We start from the raw sequence: 22,239 nt of genomic DNA on the forward strand, positions 1-22,239 counted from the left end.
AGAACCAATACTTTACCTGTGTATGACCTAAAGTGACCAGAGTAAAATAACAGCACATAGCAACCCAATGCTACAAGTATGATTCCCACAGGACTCTCGGATTGTCACACTCCTGTAGGCCTATCTGAGAAAGTGTGTGGTTTATAGAACACAATCATTAAGAAGAGCCTGGTTATTAAAGGGAGATCTAAGACATGTGAACACAGAGGTCAAACTGGACCACAGGTTAAGACTCTTTGGCAGAGAAGATCTCAAGTGACAAGCCTACCAGGTGTCTTGAGTGCACTTGTGCTGGCTTTCTGTCTAGCTGGTGTTCCCCCCTGGGCAGACATGCCTCTCCTCCAGGAACCTGTCTGAGACATGGACAGGCCGGCTTTCTGCCCTGTCTTCTCTGAGTCTTCAGCAAGGCCAGAAGCGACACCCTTCCACTTGGCCCCTCCATCACCATGGCTGTCAAAATCTTCCTCAGTTTTCTTCAGCTCCTCCGGACTATCCCAGGTCTCATCTGTTGTCGAACGTTTCTCGGCATCTGTTTTCAGCTGTAAAGAAAAACTTCCCCATGAAAGAAAACCTATAAAGTGTGAACCCAGGGCTGAAATGCACGCTTAGATAACCGGTAGGGAAATCACGAAGCAGTGATTTATACTTCAGAAGAATGCCAGAGATGATTCTATTTTTAACTACGGTCTCACTTATGTTTCATCAATTTGAGCCATAGAATTTCCTTTGTAGATATTAGAGAATGTCAGGATTAATAAATGTTCAGAATTTAAACTCCAAAAAGGAAGGGATTGTTCTATGACAAACGTTGACAAGAAAAGCCAAGACAAATTGGATATATTCAGTGCTCTTTTTTGATTTACCAGTCACCAATGAGCCTAGTAATTTGTTTTTTTAGATCACTATAAAATTAACCAAGAAGAATCCAATGTGAGACTGTTTTTAAACTTGGTTTTTACATAAAGCAATATTAGAAGGAGGGAAAATGTCAATGTGGGTCTTTCTGGGTTTGACATCAGCAAATCCACCTAAACTGCTTATGATCTTCAAAAGAGGCTGGGGTGGGCATTGCTTTAGTTCCAATGGATATATATAACTACAGGAATAAAAACTCTTCAGATTCCAGTGTTGGTGAGTCTTTATTATATCTGCTTATTTGACTTATGCAAATACTTCGGATTAAAGAGTTGAACCGCAACCTAATAGAATACTAAAAAAAATAAATGAAGAAAGAAATAGAGGAGAGAGAGGATGGCTCTCACCTGAGTGTTCTTTCTAGAGGGGACAGTGATGTTGGAGTAGGAGCTGACGGAGGACGTGGTGTTGAGGTCATCTGTGCTAATGTTATCAAGTGTATCACTGAGACCACTGCTCACGGAACTGCTGTCATCCCAGCTAAAAGAAAAAAAAAAGAAGGACATGAAGCAGCAATGAGCAAGTGACTGGACAAGCAATGTGAAACCCCCACATTTCCACAGTGTTGTCTTACATTATAAAGGCAGAAAACATCTTCTATCGTGAGAATTTTCTCACTGTTCATTTTGGAACCATATTTATAAGAACTGAACATCTGAAAGGCTCTACCAGTACCTGACCAATACAGATACAGATACAGCCAACCATTGGACTGAGCCTGGGGACCTCAGTGGAAGAATTAGGAGAACTGAAGGAGCTAAAGGGGTTTGCAACCCCATAAGAAGAATGATATCAACTAACTGGACCACCCAGAGCCCCCAGAGACTAAACCACCAACCAAAGAGTATACATGGAGGGACCCATGGCTCCAGATACATATGTAGCAGAAGATTGCCTTATCAGACATCAATGGGAATGGAGGCCCTTGGTCATGTGGAGGCTTGATGCCCCAGTGTAGGGGGATGCTAGAGTGGTGAGGCAGAAGTGGGTGAGTGGGTGGAGGAGCACCCTCATAGAGGCAACAGGGAGTGGAGGGGGGGTGGGATGGAATGATGGAGTTGTGGAGAGGAAACTGGGAAGAAGGATAACATTTGAAATGTAAACAAATAAAATGACTAATAATAATAAAAAAGAACTGAACATCTATTAAATAATAGCCATACTGGTATTTCAGAAGAACCAGAAGACACGGGTTTCAGACAGACATCTGCAGCGTGAGTAAAAATGCTGAGAGAAGAGTAACATTCCAGCTTAGGCTCTCAGCCTCTACCTACAAAGACAACCTGGAATCATAACATATCCCAAAAGTAGTTCTTTATTCAAAAAATATTGGCGTTAGCCAGGCATCTGAAAATCATTACTTGCTTTTCCCATCTTAAAGTTATAACTATTCGACCATGTTTAAATATCAAAATTTACCCAGTCATCTTATCTCTCCCAATTCTGAAGAGAACAAGACAGCCTCTGATCTGCCCTTCCTGTTTTTGGCCTTTGTCACACAACTTCAGCTCCTGCTTCTGAGTGAGGAATCAAAAGGTCACATTTGGGGCCTAGAAAGATGCCTCTGCTGTTAGAAGGACTTGCTGCCTTTGGAGAAGACCCAAGCTTAGTTCCCAGTAACTACAAGGCAGCTTAAAGCCATCTATAAATCCACTTCCAAGGGCTCTGATGCCCTTTTTTTTTGGCTTCTGTGTATTCCAGTTATACATGTGGTATACATGCATGCATAAAAGCAAAATTATTTATGAACATAAAAAACTTTTTGAAATGTCACATCTTGCCACTACAGTGCCCTGCTACATCCATCAAAGGCGTTTCCTGCCTTATGGTCTAGCTTCCAAAACTAAGCATGTCTCATGGGATGCATAAAGAAATTTACTAGAGGGATAAGATGAGGATCTGAACCCCTTACCATACTTGTTTTGCTATCTAAACAAGAATAATATAGGCTACATTAATAACCAAGTGCATACTAGCTTGGATACCATTATTCACTCAATGTGTTTGATGTGATAGCACATAAAAACTTCAAGATATATAGCTAACTTGAGAGAGAATAGGGATTTCAGGGTGTATAAGGGAGACCATTGTCTGCTCATTTGCTGTCTGAATTCCAGCCTGTTGATATGTTGCTACTCACCTGTGCTTTGATATATAAATTCATGCACCATAGGTATACATACTATATATTAAACCTAACGTAAGTCTCATGAAAACTTGGTTTCAAACTCATTCAAAAAAATGAGCCAAACGCTGAGGATACTATTCAAATATTCATCATAAAAGCACAAATAAAACATAAAGGGGACAAAATGAACACACTATAGAAATCCCATCCTAAGTTGCAAATAATAATGACTTACTTAGGTATATATGGCACAAAAGTAATCATTAAGAAGAAAACCAAGCTTGCCAACATAATATATTACTACCAGATATCTTTATAGATCAGACTATTATCAACAACAATTATATCTTAATGTGTATTTTATACCATGAGACAAATATCTGACTTTCATGAGTGCCCAAATTCTTTGAATACCTTTAACTATATATTATTTTGTAACTCTCCATATTGTTAGCTACAGCATCAGTAAATACCTCACATGTCTAAGCACCCTTGCAGAAAATGGTCATGCAGGGTAGGTACCGTCGTCTACTGTTTATACCCAAAGGGAGAAAAAAATACCCACTTTAGTAAGCAAGTCAGCATCATTGAGTTCTTCCTCACCTGGCAGAGTCACTTAGTTTTTCCCTAGAAGCATTGGTGGTTTTCCAAGTCCAAAGCATTGCTTAACTAGGAGTAGCATAATTTGGATCCGTGCTTTCCTAAGAGCCAGAAGAGGGCTTATGTTTCCTGTCATCTTCCAATTCAAAGAGCCTTCTAACATGTTTTAAGTCCATAAATTAGCAGACGTAGGTCATGTAATTTGCAACTAAGACCTTAGTCAATACAAATATCAGTTTTAAAATACAGTTTATGGCTTACTTATTATCTCTTTTAGCATTTGTTATTTTACATGTCAAATATATGAATATAAATTATTAAAATTGTATTTTGAATACCACGATATCAACTTAAAGTTTAACCTCAAGTTTCTTAACAAGTATATACCATATCAAGAAAATAAGTAGATAAGTTAAAGACTGCCTGGAAGTGTTAAATTATATTTAAGAGGGGGTTGGCATGCAAAAGAAATTCATATTTACATACATGTGTGTGTATGACTGTGTGTGTGTTTGATTGTGTATGTATGCATGTCTGTGTGTACATGCATATGCCATGATGCATGTTTGGAGTTCATATTACCATATTGTTTATCAGGGCTTTATGTGGGCCCATTAGAAAAAAAAATGTTTCTCTGGCTTAGATAGAAATCAAACATTCCAAGCTACACAAAACATGAAAGATTGATCCAACTGTGTGTCTATCACCTGGTCAAGACATCACTCTGAAGGTGAGAACAGTATTAACAATGTGAACTCACAATAAGATATGCTAAATAGACAAAAAATTACCCATTTAATGATATACTGTACCCTTCCTTCCCAGAATTGCCTCTCCCTAGCACAACTTCTATAACCCACCTAGAGGCTCAGCTGAGTCCATCAGCCTTATAAATACTAACTCAAAAGGTTTAATAATTTGTTTGGTTTTCTCTTGTTCTTCCAGATGCTCTCAAAGCTGAAAGTCTGCTTTCGGGGTTTCTTGACACTCCTATACTCTTTCATAAAGTTCTACTTCCTGCCTGTATCTCCCTGTTGCCATGAGGCTCCCATGCTTCTTCTTATATTGAATGGCATGGCTTATTCTCATTCTCTTCTTCATTGTCCACCAAGCAGCTTCCAAGATTTAGAGCTTGGTAGCCTGGAGCAAGTTTCTTTTAAACTCTATTAATAATTTCCTTGGGCTTTTGTTTGAGACTGTTCATAATTTTCTTATTAATGAGACTTAGAACCCCAAGAGGGTATCTGAATTCTGTGGTATCAAATGGTGACCGTGGAGGGACGACCCAAAAATTTCCAGTAACAGACAAAGAACAAGTAGTGGGAGTGGGTTCTGCTCTTGGAGTTCCTTAGGCAGGATGGGGTGCACATATTAAGGCTTCAGGGCAAGGACCTTTGCCTGATCAGACATCTTCTTCTCAGCTCTTAATAAGAGCTTCTTTCAAATGCAAATCCTAGCTTTAAATACTAAGGTAAAAACATTATAGCTGCCGTGGTCATAACAATCAGACACTCCTTTAAATGCCCCACTACAACATAGTGGCCTTAGGTTAGACTTATAGAAATGATAATCTAATAATATCATGAAGTTTCAGTCCCTCCTTGAAAACTGAAAGGAAGTCCTCTTTGAACAAATAGAAGGAATATGAAAACTAAATTTCAAATCAAGCTTGATATAATGGGACTAAAATGGACATTGGAGTCCTGCTTGGATTTGACTACTCTAACAGGGAGCATATAGTTGATAGGTTATTGAATGTATTCAATTTTATTAACATCATACCTCCCTTAAACACTGCCGCCTTCTCTGTCCTCTTTCTTGTCCTTTCCTGAAATGTGCTTATGACAAGCATTATATTTTCTGTCATCCTTACCTAACTCCTCTGAGTCCAATATTATTTCTCTATTCTTGAGAACTTTGAATTGCTCACTATCCTGCCCTCCACTATGTTAACTCACCTTAGAATGTCTTCCTTGGCAACGAACAACCCTTCCACAACTGTGGAATCAAGGCTAGGATTTTGGAACCTCAATCATTAGCTAACCTACAATTCTTTACTGACAACAAGATCTGGGTTGTTAACCTTATTTGCAATCTTTGTTATTGTGGTTCAAGAGTGTCCGGTCAAAACCTACTGTATGTAGTTTACATTAATTTTTTTCTCCAAAATTTTTTCTCTTAGTTCACTGGCATTTATGGTGATTTGAATATGCTTGGCCAGGGGGTGGTACTATTATGAGGTGTGGCCTTGTTGGAGTAGGTGTGGCTTTGTTGGAGAAAGTGTATCACTTTGAGGGTGGGCTTTGGGACATTCCTCCTAGCACCTGGAAGTCAAGATCCTTCTGCCTGCCTTTGGATCAAAATGCAGAACTCTCAGGTCCTTCTCCAGCATCATGTCTGCCTGCATGCTGCCATGCTTCCTGCCATGATTATTATGAACTAATCTGAACCTGTAAGCCAGCTCCAATTAAATATTGTTCCTTATAAGAGTTGCTTTGGTCATGGCATCTGGAAACCCTATGGCCATGCATAGCACTGGAAACCCTAACTAAGACAGTATTGTTTGCTGATCCTAGGCCAAATACGAAGCCTCATTCTCAGTGAAGTTGTAATCATGGCTGGCCATTCTTTGGTTATACATGTTCCCTTTTTTACTCAATGTACTCAAAATATTACTAAGTATGTATTCTCACTAACTGTGATACATAAGATACGTTTCTTCAAACAACTCACTATTTACTGAGAATATCAACTGTGATAATGGATCCGATGGAAACTAGTAAGAGCAGTGACAGGGGTTAGTAGTAAAAACGGATGGTGTGATAGTCAGGATTGGTCCTCTGAAGGTTTGATATCTTCAGGATGTGACCATGGCAGTGGTGAGCAGGTGAGATGCTATGCTAATCAGGCTACTGCTGCATCTTCATCATGATGACCCACCATCTTTTAGTGTGTGTTTTCGGTCTCCTTTCTCATACTGTGAACAGTGAACTGTGCTTTATTTATCTCTATAGATCCAATAGTGTCTGTTGTTGACTATGCCTCTGAATTATATTGGTAAATGAAGCTTTGCTTTTGAAAACCCTGCTTCTACTGGGTGACTTTAAACTGGGTTAAGTCCAGTAATAAACAAAAGATTTATTAATTGTTATTTTATTTGTATAAATGTTTTGATTTCACTATATGGGTGTACCACGTGTGTGTGTGTGTGTTTCTGTGTTACCATAAATGTCAGAAATATGTATCTGATCTTCAGAACTGAAATGACAGAAGACTGTGAACTATATGGGTGTTGGGAACTGAACCAGGACCCTCTAAAAGAGCACCAAGTGCCCTTAACCTCTCAGAAACCTCTTCAGCTCTCTGAGATGAAAGTTTTGAGGAAAATTTTGTTCAACACAGTTCTTTTTAAATCAAACTTAAGATAATCCTCTTGAAAGATAATGGAGTTATTTTTTTCTAATCTTAAGTTTTCATGACATTTGACTTTCTTCATTGATTTTGTAGATAACAGAATTCTCCATAGCAACCATGCAATTAATTCTGTTGATTGTCACACATTTAATTAAGTTGAAAAAACTTAATAGAAAATAGTTTTTAATGAAAGAATTATCAGCATAATTAGCTCTGAGTAGTAGGTCTCAAATCTCATCAAATATTTTCCTATCCTTTCATTTTTAATTGCGTTAAGATCTACTAAGTGTCCTTAACTATATTTTATAAAAAAGGCACCTTTTTATTTTTCACAAATTACACATCTATAGTTCTGCTAAATATTACCTTTACATGAAAATTTCATAAATTATGGGATTGTTACTCACATGGTTTTTATTTACACATTGTATGATTTCTGTCTTGAAGCACTATAAATAAAATTATTAATATCATTCACGTACAAGTCTTTGCATGGACATAGTCTTTGGGTCACTAAGTCGGAAGGCAGTCCTGTGTGTGAATGGAAGAAAAACTACAAACTCTTTCTCATTGTTTGTATATAATTTTGCATTCTATATCAGTTTCTGTCTGTCTGTCTGTCTGCCTGTCTGTTTATGTCTGTATTTATCTCTGTCTGTCTCTCTCTCTAGTTGTCTCTCTTTCTCTCTCTCTGTGTGTGTCTGTCTGTGTATACTGGTATGGTGGATGCACTAACTTTTAGGGTTCATGTACAGACTAGAAGTTAAAGTTAAGATACCTTATTAATTATTTCTACATCTTATTTTTAATTTTATTTCCATCTGAGACAGGATCTCATCATGTAGCTCTGGCTGGACTGCAAATTGCCATGTAGACCAAGCTACTTGAGCTCACAGAGATCTCCCTGACAGACTTACCCGTTCAGTACTATTGTCAGATAGGCTTTCTCACTGACCCTTGGGCTCATATTTCGTTTATCATGGCTGGCCAGCAAGGCCCTGAGAACTATTTTTTTTTCCTTCAATGCTGGGGTTTCAGAAGTCAAACACCAAGCCCGAATATCATGTGAGTGTTAGAGATCTGAGTTTTCACTGCAGGCAACTGAAAACTAAGCCACCACCTAAGCCTCAATTTTGTACCCTTAGCTTAGGAAACATCGATTTCAATCATTCCATGGCCTTTCTGTTGCAATACTCAGGTTTGCAATCTTGATGAAATGAAGTAATTAACTGTGAATAGTTCACAATATTCTTCCTATTAAAACAGTCCTGCTCCAGATCACAAGTCTCTTCCATCTATTTCTACAAATTTTAGGTTTCTTTTTATTTATTTATTTATTTATTTATTTATTTTTATTGGATATTATATTTACATTTCAGATTTTATACTCTAACCTCCCTTCCCCTCACCACCGAGGAACCTCCTATCCCATCCTCCTTCCTCATGCTTCTATGAGGGTGTGCCCCCACCTACCCCCATCCCACCTCCCCATCCTTGAATTCCCCCTCCCCCCACTCATGTTCATCCTTCATGGGACCAAGGATCTCCTCTCCCTCCTATGCCAGACAAGGCCATCCTCCCCTTCATGTACAGATGGAGTCCCTCTCTATGTGCTCCCAGGCTGGTGGTTTAGACCCTGGGGAGCTCTGGTTGGTTGGTATTGTTGCTCTCCTCATGGGGCCACAAACCCTTTCTGCTCCTTCAGTCTTCTCTCTAACTTCTCCATTGAGAAACCCTTGATCAGATCAGTGGTTACCTGTGAATCAGCTTTAATTGTATACAACATAAAGGAGAGATCAAGTTATTTGCTTAATGTATAGGTTTATGACCTTTCCAGTCATAAATTTATTAATTTAGTTTCCTTGGCATGTTTATGATAATAAACAAGTGACTCTATGCATATTAGTTTATTTCAAGGTTCCTTATTGCTTCGATTTCTATGGGAATTTTAATTGTTATTACCACCATGCTGTAGCTTTACAGTGAGCCTTAAAAACAGATCATGTAAGTCCACCAGATTCCGGCATCTTTTACAAAACTGCTATAGCTATTTTTGTCCTTAGCATTTGCATGTGATTTCAGAAGCAGCTTCTAAGCATCTATTGAGAAGTATCTGGTTACTTGGTTTGCATTATCCTAATTCATTTTCACTTGAAACTTACAATAGAGATAGATGTGTACACAAAAAGCTTGAGTTGAAAAGAAATGTAATTATTAAGAGGTTGAATTGCAAGAAATAGAAGAAAAGATCTATCTTTAAAACTGATCTGACCTTCTAAAGAAACCATCAGTGAATTAAAAAAAATATGTCATATGATTTTATCTTTTGCTTAGCACAAACTAATAATTGAGTGGAAGTGACTTGGAATTTTGCTGATCAATTCTCTATAAATTGGATCCCTGCACCTTCTGGAAATTAGGGAGCTTCTTGTTACTCGGAGTTATCTATTTTCTCATTAAAGTGGACCAATGAACCTATAAAATTTTGGCTGAAAAAATATAAAAAAGTATTGGGAAATACTGACATCCTCTCTCAATCCACAAACAAGAAATAGTTTTCAATATATTTTTTCTTTCCTTAAATTCTTTATGCAATGATTAATTCTTTGAATTACAGAGATTTGAAAAAATAAATTGCATTATATCATGGCAGCTGTAAAAAATTTTAAATGTTTATGTTTTATTTTGTTGTTGTTATTTTTATATCAAATACAATCAAATTTTAAACTTTGGCTTTTTAGGGCATGATCTTATCAAGTTCACTGATTGCTTTTTTGATGCTCTAGGATGAAGGTCTGATTTTTTTAAAATACTTTTATTTCTGCATGAATTTCCACTTATGTCTACTGTGAATACAAGAAGTTTAACATTTCCTTTCCATATGGCCACTACAATATACTTAGCACACCAATATGAGACTAACTTGAAAGCTTTTCATTTATAACATAAATATAACAGAAACATCCAATTATGACAACAGTGTTTCCATCATCCTTAAGACCAGTAAGAAGGTTAAAGAATGACCATGCACTAAATCATACTGGAGATGGAAGAATAAATATTTAAAAGGCTGGTTAATTTTTTAGCAAGTGTCAAGAAACTCTTTGGCATGAAAAATATGAAATTAGGATTTTATATAAAATTCTAAATTAAATTCCACATCATCTCAGAATGACAAGTAGAAGAGTCCCCTGAAAATATGAAGGTCCATTCTTTAGAAAAGATGAGGTTTTCAAAGCACAAACTGATGAGGTTCATAAAGATAACAACTAGACTTTTTGAAACAATCCTCCTTATTGAAAGTGTGAACTAAGAGTAAAATGAAAAAAATGCAGTTTATGGATAACACTTAAAATTATTACTCCACGAAGGACAAAGAAATAAATAATAATGATGAATATTTGCAGAAAAGAATCTTAATAAATAATGTACAAAGAAAAATTTCAAATATCTTAAAAGAGTATGAAGAATTCTAACTTTATCAATATTTAAAGTGCTAGCTAACAGTCAACTAGTGTGTATAAAGTCCTCACCAGTGGCCACATAGTCTTCTTTGTTCTTTCTAGTAACTACTTCTTGCAGCAACCCAGCAGCAATGGAAATAAGATCATTTCTGTGTTATATAGTCAAGGAGACTAAGACACAACTACACAAGTAACTTACTCACTGTCTCACATACTAAACTGTGTGGTTTGATCCAGATCTGCCTCAATACAGAGTTCAGCTAGTTAACCCAACCAAAAAGAAAATCAAGTTCAGCTAGTTAACTCAACCAAAAAGAAAATATGCTATCAGTGATTTTTTTAAAATATTTTGAGATGATTTAAGTCTATATGATTATTTAGACTAATGTGTTGGTAGCTAGCAATCCATCTTAAATAAAGTACTGGACTTGTGAACAAAGGTTTATTTAGAAAACATTTATCTCAGCATCCTTTTTCTTCACAGTTTAAAGGAGTAAAGCATTGATACACTCAATGATGTAGATCAGTTGAAAACCTACTCTGTGTGTATGTGCATGCGTGTGTATGTGCATGTGTGTGTGTGTGTGTGTATGTGTGTGTGTGTGAAAGCACATTGAAAAGGCTATGTGCTGCATGATCCCATTTCATTGATAATTTAGTGATGTCCAGTGGTTAGTAGTAAAGAGACTTCTCTGTTAGTGGGATTCATACACATGTCGAAACTCAGAAATGTGTAATAGGAATACAAAAATTATACAGCCTATAAAATAAAAATACAACCAGTTAACCCTCAGGCAGATTCCTCCTCACCTATTATTAGAATACCAAATGAATGAGAAGGTGATTGGGGGGGGGGTGGTACCTTTTACTTTTTAACTTAGCAACTGGGTAAAGCTTACTGTAGCCCATAATCACCCCTGGGCACATATTTGAAGTCAGATCTGCTTAAAATAACTATGCTGTGTTTATTTCAGAATGGAGACTTCTAAAATACTAAGTGAGTAGTTTGTATAATCATTTCAAAGATTTGAAACATGATCCAGAGGTAAAGTAAGCCCAGTGATCCCTGAGACTGGTAGGTCACTGTTTAGTATGCCCATGGGTTGTACATAGCACACTTCACACAGCAGATATGTGGTCAGCTCTTAGGCTGTTCAGATTGCTATGCCAACTGCCCTACCTTCGCACATACAGTAAAGAGATAATTTTTAAATAGAGAATGGATATTTTAACCTCAGGCCCTCAAAAGTAATCTTAATTTCAATTTTGCACCTTATTTAATTTCTATGAATGATGTAAAGGAATATGTCAATTACTTATTTCTCTCGACACACTCATCCTTTAACCCGTTTAGGTCATAATCAAAATATCACCTACTGAGGAGACCTTATTTTTAATTTCTACCGAAATGTTCACTGAGTACTGAGTTTTAAGATTTCTGGTTGTAGGTTGATTTTACTAAAAGCTAAAATAAAAAGTACATCTGTAAAATAGTTCAAATTTGAATGGCTTGATTATATATTGTAAAATTATTTAGAAAACATTGCCCTGAATCTTGTATTTCGAAATATTGGAGTATTTTTGACACAATGGTATGGGGAAATGCTTGAAATGAATGAGGAGCTTTATTAATAATATGATATTCATTATCTGGGTACATGCATATGCATATATTTATTCTGCAGGAATGCAGCCTTCTCAATGAGGTCTGACTTAGTTTTTTAAAAAACTGATCACACCCTTTGCCACCCACACATGTTGTATTGCCTTCTTGGACTTGCCTCTTATATTACCAACTACCCCACCATATTATATATTGTTCATTCAATTTTATCTTTTTTTTTTCTTTACTGAAAAACATTATAGCAGTTTTTGATAACTGGAGAGGCTTGTTTATTTTATCCATGGTTGCTTTTCATGCTATCAGGGGAAAATATCCTGACTGTTAGAGGCACTCAATCAGAGCCAGCTTTTATAAATAGATCATTAACAGTCACTTTCCGGCTTAATTCTTATTGCTGACAGTAATCACTAATCACGAGTAGAATAGTGTGTGCTGCATTTGATTTTTGAATACCACACCTACTTGTAACCCAGTTCTTAAGACATTAGTATGATGTACTATAAAGGTCTTGATCAAACCTTGCTCTAATTTCTTACCAGATTAGTTTTTATTCTGAATTCTAAATTAAAGCTTGTATACAGTTGGCCCCATTCTAAGCAATTCAGATTTAAAAAAAAAAAAACTTGTAAATAACATTGAAAATTATATGTGAGCTAAACACAGATTCTACTATGAATTTGTCATTAGAAAGCAAGAGAGTTATGCATTTAAAATACCCACTCAAGTTCTTGAGATCTGTACATAATCGCCAACTCTATATAGGACAATACACTAGATGTGTTTAGAACCAGCCCAGTGCTTTCAGAAAAATAGAGATGGACATTTACCTCACATGTGGTATACTTGCTATGTTTCTATTGCTGTGACGAAATACCTGGACAAAAACGCAAATTAGAGGACTAAGGCTTTACTTTAGCTCACAATTTCAAGTAATACTGCCTCCTAGATTTAAGAGGGAAAGATCTTCAAACATTACTTGTACCACATCTACACTAATGGGCAGAGAGATAAATGAATGCATGAATAACTAGTACTTGGATGACTTTATCCAATAATACAGTCTAAGACTTAAATCCAAGGACAGCTGCTACCCACAGTGTGGTAGCAATTAATATAATCAAGGCAAGCAACCACAGACAGGTAGACCTAATGTAGACAAGATTTCATTGAGACTCTCTTTGGTGACTCTAGGTTGTGTCAAGGTGACCACTAAAACTAACCACCATAAGCCTTTAATACAAAATCAGAGATATTTAAGTATAAGATATACATGCAACTTCATAGTCCCATATTGTGCAATGGCTGCTTTGAGCACTGGAAATATTGAAGTAAAAATGTGTTATTACTTCAGGTTCACTGTTAGAAAGCACTGGAGAATCATTTCAAGACAGATTACTGAGCATTTTCCCTGTAAACATTTTATTATCATAAAGAGAAGAACAAGTCATCAGGGGAGCTTTCAGAGTGAATAAGATCCAAATTCATGAATCGATGTTTAAAAGTAACACTAGACTAAATAAATAATCTCTCAATTCATAAACTTTATATGACTTCACTACTGTTTAAATAAAGTTCTTTATACCTATCAATCTCATTTTTTCCAAAGAGCAAAAGTTGAGCCTTATTTATCCTCAGCCACAGAGCCCAGCACAACTCTGGCCCAGTATAGTTCCTTAATGTTTATAGACTAAATTAGAAAATGCTCCAGTGTCAGGATATCACAGATCACAGCTTGCATGGGATCTACAGGCTCTGATCCTCAAATGTGCATGTAATTATGAATCTCCATCCAAACAAAGGGAAAAGAAAGGAACACAGAAGCAAGTGAAGTGAGGGACAAGTAAGTCTGTTTATTTAAGGGCATCACATTGAAGAACAACAGGTTGACAGCAGTGAGGAAAAGCATGACCTTCTGTGACAAAGAGGGATAGAAGAAGATAAGCCTGCAAGAGCAAAATCTAAGAAGAACCCGGACTCAAGAGACAAACAGGACTAGTGTAGTAGGCATGGGAAAGTACAATTGATTAGTGAGTTTGTGAGGGCAGAGTCGGCTACCAGAGAACTGCATGCATAGAGAGAAGAAATAAGAGCTTGAAAAATAGATTTCAAAGAACTATGAGAAGTAAAATGTGTGTGTATGTGTATGTATGTATATATATATATATATATATATATATATATATATATATATATACATGTTCATGTATGGGTGTGCATGCATACATACATGTACACATGTCAAGGCCTGGAGTCTTTCTTGATCTCTCCCCACTTTCTCTTTTGAGGCAGAGTCTCTTACTGAACATGGATCTTGCTGCTTCAGCTAGACTAGACAGCAATCCCCCCATCTTCTCCTGTCTCTGCCTCTCCAGCACCAGTACTACAGGTACACATTACCACAGTTGACCTTTTACAGGGCGCTAGAGAAAAGACTCAGGTGCTTAGACCTGCAAGACAAGCAGTTTAATGACCAAAGCACCTTCCCCTTTTGAACAAACAGAGTTTAAAACTATACACCGTGGTGCGGGGGTGGGAGGGAGGTGTGGAGACCCTCTAGAAAGAAGCAGAGTCCTGTGACACCTACAAGGTGGATGAAATGCCCATCAGTGGGGAGAGGGGACTTGTAGAGTTTACCTCCAGTAGAAAGATAGGGCATCAAGTGTTGCCATTCACAGTTGAAAACTCTGATGCAGATTTGTTCCTGTCTAAAAAACTGCAGTGACAAGAATGGAGATCCTGAGAAAAAGGAGGTCCAGTGGCCAGTCCAACTTGAGATCTATCTCAAGAGGAAACTCCAAGGCCTGATACTATTACTGATGCTATGATTTTGCTCACAGACAGGAGCCTACCATAGTTGCCCTCCAAAAGGCCAACAAGCCACTGACTGAGACAGAAGTAGATACTTACACTCAACCAGCAGACTAAAGTTGGGGACCCCTGTAGTTGAGTAAGGGAAAAGCTGTAAGAAGCTGAGGAGGGTGACACCTTAGGAAGACCAGAAGTTTCAACTAACCTGGCCCCCTGAGATCTTTCAGACAATGAGCTACCAACCAGGCAGCATACAGGAGCTGGTCAGAGGACGCCCGACATCTATACAGCAGAGGACTGCCTGGTCTGGTCTCAGTGGAAGAAGACAAGCCTAACCCTTGAGAGACTTGAGGCTCCAGGGATTAGGGAGGCCTGGTAGGGTGAGGCATCCTCTTGGAGACAGGAGGGAGAAAGAATAGGATGAGGAACTGTGGGAAGGTGGACCAGGAGGCAGGTAATGACTAGACTATAAATAAAATAAAATAAAATAAAATAATGCTAATATGATGAACATATTAAAAACGAGGTAGGGAAATGAGGTTTTCTGTTACCAAAGAAGAGGTTGGGATGGCAGTTCTTGATTTTTAAACCAAAGATGTATGCAAGATGAAAGGAAAAAGTTGTAAGAAACACTTCAAAAAAAAGTATGATAGAGTTTGCTATTCCATGGAAAGTGGGCAAGAGAGAAGGCAAATCTTTCTGTGTCTTTTATACTGAAAGAATGGAAGACTTCTGGAACAGTAAAAGAATTATCAAGACTACTCAAAAGAACAATCCTGGACAAACAGACTTTGAACTGGCAACATTTGTTTTCCCTTGTCAAAAGAAGCAGATCTAAGTTTGTTACTTAATATCTACTACTACAACTATTAATAAACTAGCAACCCATATACATTTTTTATAATTTTAGTGTGTATATAAAATTTAATTTCATATATGAAATATTAGGAAACTCTTATTAATATGATATGGATTTGAAATCAGAAACCAATTCATAAGCTACACACAGACCTTTTCATTTCCTTTTCTTATCTCTGTAAAATAAATAATAAAGATTTACTGTTGGTTTCTTGAAGCATCAGATAAGAGACCAGATAAACAACAAAATGAAAAGCCCTCACTCCTTATCAAAGAAAGCCCCAGGTAGTCTCTATCAAATGTAATAAATAGTGCTAGTTTAAAATGAATTTATGCAGTAGGGAAGATTTTTATATTTTAATGATTTTTGCAGCACAGCAGAAAAGTAAGTATTTTTATTATGTGAGCTGAAGTTACAAGAACAATAATAAAATAATGTTACGAAAAATTTATGTAACTCATTACTAGAATAATGAACCCAAAAGTTTCGAGAGCTTATTTCAAAGTTCCATTTTTACAATATTGCCATATGGATGACAAAATATGTATCTTATGTTTCTGATAAGTAGTATAGAAATTACGGCAAATATATACACGCTAAATTTTAGAAAAGAAAATTTTAACATATTTATATAAATTTAAGAATTTTTAAAGGTCACTAGTATAGATTTTTGTATTATACACAGATGTAGAAGTCAATAAATACTTGTAAAGGCTAATTTATATTGTCTACTTGATTGAAATTAGAATCACTTACAGGTACATGTCACAGTAAATTTTACAGTATAACTGTAAAGGAGTTTTCAGAGAGCTTAAACCAGAGAGGGAAGACTTATCAATCCCACAGGCTGGGGTCATGGATTTACCCAAAAAGAGAAAAGGACAATGGGCAACGGTGATCCATTTCTGCTTCCTGACACTGGCCTCTGCTCTTGCTGCCATGCCCTCTCCACCATAATGAATGGCCAAAATTGTGTCTGTTTTCCTCAAGTTGCTTGTGCTAAGTATTTTGTCAGAACAAGGAGAAAACTAACTAATATAATACTTACTGTTGAGAACTGAATGGGCCAGAAATACAAAATCAGGACAGCATTAAACATCTGTAATGTACCCAGAAGTAGTCATCCTTAATATTTTAAAATTTTTTGAGTCATTCTAGATATATTACACATAGAAGAACTTCCCTCCTACAGTCATAGTCATTATACTACCTGTGTATGCATTATGCCTTTACTTTATATAATTTGTTTGTATGACTGTCTTAGGTGACAGCAGTGAAAGGGTTGTTAAACATTGAAGAGTGTCAGGACCCACAAGTTGAGAATCACTGACTTAGAGGAAAACTTGAGCTTCTAGGTGAAGAACTCCTTGGAGATAACCTAATGACACCTGTTTTTCCTCTTTATAATTATGGTTTACTTATGCATGTCTAGCTTGTGATTTATGGACATTTTACTGATCATCAGGAGTACTTCACTAATGTTCCTTTTTAATTTAAAGTAATATGATGCTGTTATAAATATTACAGAAATGGAAATATCTGTGAAATGCAGATTATAATTTTAAAACGAATGTGTGTTTAACTAAGAATGTTTTTGAAGATTAAGAATTTTTCAAGTTTACACTTTATATTATCTTAACATATGGTTGCCATATTTATTCATTAGATCATTAGATCATCATATGACTTGCACAGAAAATGTATAAATAAGATGTTATAGAGACCTAACATTGACCTTAACTTTGATAGCGTATAATTCTCACTTTCGGGAATTCACAGACGGTTTTTTGGACAGCTGAACACTTCGTTACTGGCACTCTATTTAATCACAATCATAGCTATTAGGCCTTAGCTAAATTGTCTCCCTTCTGAAAATCCCCCTTTCTCATTTGAAATATTCTTGGCATTAGCTATCTGTTTCAGAATAATAGAAGGGCCCAAATGACTATAATTTCAAGGTTGAGTGAAAAAGAAAACATTACATAGAGAAGCTTAGCTAACGCTCAGCAAGTTGGCTACAAAGCTGTGAGCAGGATTTGAAGCACTATCCCACTTATTTCCATCTTGCTTAAAGGAGCATGCATTCATCCATCAGTGCAATAAATTTTAAATAGATAAATTTTAAATTTATATAGACATATACTATTAATAATGAAAAAATATAGTGTTCTAATAGAAAAACATCCTATGATTTTTTTTAAAAAAAAAGGTTTTCATGAAGAACATTTAGAACACTGCCCAGTAAAGAATATTCCTTTAGGGGGTGTCTCTGATTCTTTTGCCTGTTCCTGGGACCCTTTTTCCATCCACTGGGTTGCCTTGTCCAGCCTTGATATGAGAGCTGATCCCTAGTCTTATAGTATCTTGTTATGCAGCATTCAATTGTTATCACTGGGAGGCCTGCTCTTTTCTGAAGGGAAATGGAGGAAGGGTGGATCTGAAGGAGAGGGCTGTAGTGGGGTGGGGGTGGGAGAAGTTTAGGGAGTGAAAACTGCAGTTGTGTTGTATGGGAGAATAATAATAAAAAAGAGTATTTGTTTAAAAAGGTAAAAGGAAGGAAGGAAGGAAGGAAGGAAGGAAGGAAGGAAGGAAGGAAGGAAGGAAGGAAGGAAGTAAAAGGGTCACTTGAGTGAGTGTCTCCTTGTCTTTAGAGATGAAAGACAGTTCAGCATTAGAGAGGCATCTGCCAAGAAACTCACCCACCCACCCCTCCTGAAGGACAACAGATGGCCTCAGTAACCATGAAAGCTTTCAGGACCCCTTCAAAACATCCATTTCTATATTTAAGCACAAAGAGCCAACTGCTCTCTCCTTCTATTGTACAATGATTTATTTTAGGATCAAGGGGAGAAGGTGAAAGTAACACTTAAAATATCTAAACAGATTGAAGACTGGGTTACGGTGGTAACATGACTCTAGCTGGGCTGCAGTCTTAGTTCTCTGATTTCTAACGGTCTAGGACCTCATTGTTATTTTCTATGACCAGGCTCAGGGCTCATACATAGCCAGCCACCCGATCCAGACCACTGCCCCAAAGTCACTACTTCTGAAAAATTCTCCGTAGTAACCCTCATGCTTCCTTTCGGAAGAGCATTTCTGTGCAAGGATTGTCCTTGCACACCTGGACCATCTTGTCCCTTCATTGGGTACATCTCACTCAGAGCACACAAAGAGACAGGGTCAAGGCCAAAACAAAGCAAGCAAGCAAGCCAGGAAGGGGTCACTAAGTCCCCATGCTGTCAGTGGCTGCGGGATTTAAGGAATTGTGAATCCTCAGAACCTTAACATATGAAGTGAGATAAACACCAAAAGCCTTTGACAAACGGAGATGCTCTTCTTCTGAAATACAGAGGTTCACAGCCTAAGAGCAGAAAGTAGTTTTGCAGGGTTTGATGATAGGAATCAGAAAGACATATTAGGGGAAAGGTCATAAAGGGAGAAAAATGAACTGTTTTCGCCTATGAGCTCACAGGAACTCATGTCCTTGGTGAAGGCTGTATATCTGATGAGATGACTCATGGATTAACTTAAAGAGTCAGCAACTTCTTTGTAAATTAGTACTGTCATATTCACTTCTGGCATGTGTGACACTGAAGACTCTACTCAGGTAGATAAAAGTCAAATGATTTGATCCAGGAAATTAAATTTATCCACAGTTGTGATCCCAACCTATGTCTTCTCTTCGACTTTGACCTAAAACATGGTATTATTTAATGTGGTAAGTACCTTAGTATCTAGTTAGTCCTCGAGTCAGGGGATTCAGCATATGTGCAAGGAATTTATTGTAGATTGAAAATTCCTTGAGACAATGCAACAATAGCAAAAATAGCCATTAGAACATAGCAATTATCCACATAAAATTTACATGCTTTCACTTGCTGTAGTATAAATATGACATAAAGTGTATAAAAAGAGGTACATAGATTATGTTCAGTTTTATCACTTTAATCCTAATTAGTGGGTACCAGAACAATTCCTTTCAGATAAAGAAGAATGATTACAGTAGTATAATTTGGATTTCATCTCTGTAGCCACTCCGTCATGCATGCATGGTTGATGTGTAAACCTGTAACACCAGTGTATCCTGAGTACTACTGTGGAACCACTTCCTTGAGACAAAAACTTACGTTTCTTCAACAAACATAATCTCAACCTCTAGCCAAGCAATCTGTGTTCTTTTCATCTGCATTGCCAGTAATCTCGACATTTCTCATTAAACTAGAGCTGAAGAATCCTAATTAGTCCCTAAGCCTCTGACCTGTGTTTCTAATGCATCTTTCAAAGAGTCAGAATAAATTCTGAAAACTCATAGCATGGCCTGTGACTTCAAAGCCAGTTCTTTGGGTGATTTAGCCTACTTCTCTACAACTCCCTACACAGAGCTTCACTGGACTACATTAAAATCTTCAGTTGTCCTTTTGGTTTTATAAATCTATATTTTATTGACTATTTCTCTATGTATACATCTTCTCTTAACTCTCGTACACATCCTCAGCTAAATAATTTCTCTCTGAAAAGCCTTCAAGAACACAATTCTCTTAAATGACATTTCTCTGCAGTTTGTGAGTATACAACTCAGGTATTTATAATCCCTGCTGGAGTAATATATTTCTCACCGCATTGATTTTGCTTAAGTCATTTGATATTCAATTATAGTCTGCTTATAAGTATTTAGGGGTAGGTTTCTGATCGCATATATATTTTGTAAGATTTTTAAATTTAAATTCAAGTAAATTGACAAATATATTTATATGGAAGATTAGAAGATTTTACTTTTACATAGCTGTAACATTCCAAGCCTCAGAATCACCCCTATTGTCTTTATTATAAAATTGAAAGATATTAGTAATTTTTTAATGTTTTCTCTGTCACATGTCAACACAGAAAGGGGCTACAGATAGAAAGAAAATTCAAGGAACACACAGGATGAAAATTTTTGCATTTATAAGTTAGTCTTTCCAATAATTCAACCTTCTTTTCTGTGGTATTATCTAATAATATTCAATCCCCTTTGGCATGTTATAGTTTGTCAATACAGCCCTATATAAAATAGCTAGCACATACTGAGAACCTCTAATACGACAGATGAACAAATCTTGTGGTACTGGAAACTGTATTTAGGTCCTCATGAGTAGTATGGAATGGTTCTACCAACAAGATATAGTCTCAGCCCTGTAAATATCTTTTAAAGGTTATTTTATTGTTTAATTTGTGTGAGTGTTTTGGCTACATCTATATATCTGCATCATGAGAGTGTTTGATGCCCACAGATGACAGAAGATGGCATCAGGTCCCTGGAACTGGAGCATTTGATGGCTTTGAGGCTTCTAATAAGTGTTTTAAACTCTAAATCCTCTATTCTTATATGTAAGAGATATTTTGATCCCACATAACTACTGTTTACAGATAGAAGTCTTAAAAATGGTGATTTTATTTTACTCCTGCTTTTTTTTTTAAAGATAGTATCTAAAGTGTCAACTTGGGATGGAATTGAATGGTTAGGCTTCAATGCTGTATCTTCATATGGGATTTCAAATAAAATCACTGACAACAAATTAATTTGAAAAGTTATGAGACTGTCAAAGAGTTTATAGATACAAGATCCATTTATTCTTTATGCCAAAAGCAGTCTAAGAAACATATAGTTCAAATATCTGAGATGTACCTTTACGTACAGGTTATAAAGAAATCATCTATTGGTTGTTAACTGTAACAATCCACTGGATATAATGGTCTAATATGTTAATGAGATGAAACTAACTTTGTAACCTGAAAATCATACATTGTAAATAATAGTGATATTAGCAATTATCATGAACATTCTAAATATTTAACATTTTGAGATCATGATTATACTACATTAAATATGTAACTATAAATATTTTTTTATTAATTCAGAAAGAAAATCTGAAGAGTGTGATAATATTGAAGAAAAGTAAGGGTAGCTTTAATTATCCGGTTGCAAATCATAAGTGAATAGTGATGTCTAGCATAATTTCTTACATGTGAACTATTAAAAGTATTATTACCTAGGTAACTTAACTGATGTCTCATGTAATGCATTTGTTTTGTCAATATATTTCCATAGCCCAATGTATTAGATCTTTGCAAAGACTGCATGTAAATTATACAAATACCCTGTGAAGATATTCTAATTAATGAATGTGACTACACTTCCTTCAATATCATGCTCAACTATTTATTTTTAAATGACAGCAAGAAAGAGAGATGGGGCACCAGAGCATCTGAGTGAGTCTGAACAAAGTAGAGGTGAGGTCATTCTGACATTTTTTTCTGACTTTGTATTTTCACATCTATACTTCAAAGTGTGTGTGTGTGTGTGTGTGTGTACAGGAGGGGTATTTTTGAGGATTTCAGATTTCAGGTGTCCCTGGCTTTTTGTAGTATATGATGAACATTGACTTGA

At 36.4% G+C, this 22,239-nt stretch overlaps 1 protein-coding gene across 7 annotated transcripts in view; it reads right to left on the bottom strand.

The window, feature by feature from the left end:
* Nav3 (neuron navigator 3) overlaps nt 1-22,239 on the bottom strand; it is a 712,871-nt gene that overhangs the window by 85,983 nt on the left and 604,649 nt on the right. For all 7 annotated transcript variants that reach the window (XM_076920185.1, XM_076920186.1, XM_076920181.1 and 4 more), the window contains 2 exons: nt 1,263-1,395; nt 269-539 (listed from right to left, as the gene is read on the bottom strand). In XM_076920185.1, coding sequence (XP_076776300.1) covers nt 269-539; nt 1,263-1,395 — 404 coding nt within the window. The remainder of the gene's footprint in view (nt 1-268; nt 540-1,262; nt 1,396-22,239) is intronic.

This window comes from Arvicanthis niloticus, chromosome 22, assembly GCF_011762505.2.
Source record: "Arvicanthis niloticus isolate mArvNil1 chromosome 22, mArvNil1.pat.X, whole genome shotgun sequence".
Classification (NCBI taxonomy): Eukaryota; Metazoa; Chordata; class Mammalia; order Rodentia; family Muridae; genus Arvicanthis; species Arvicanthis niloticus.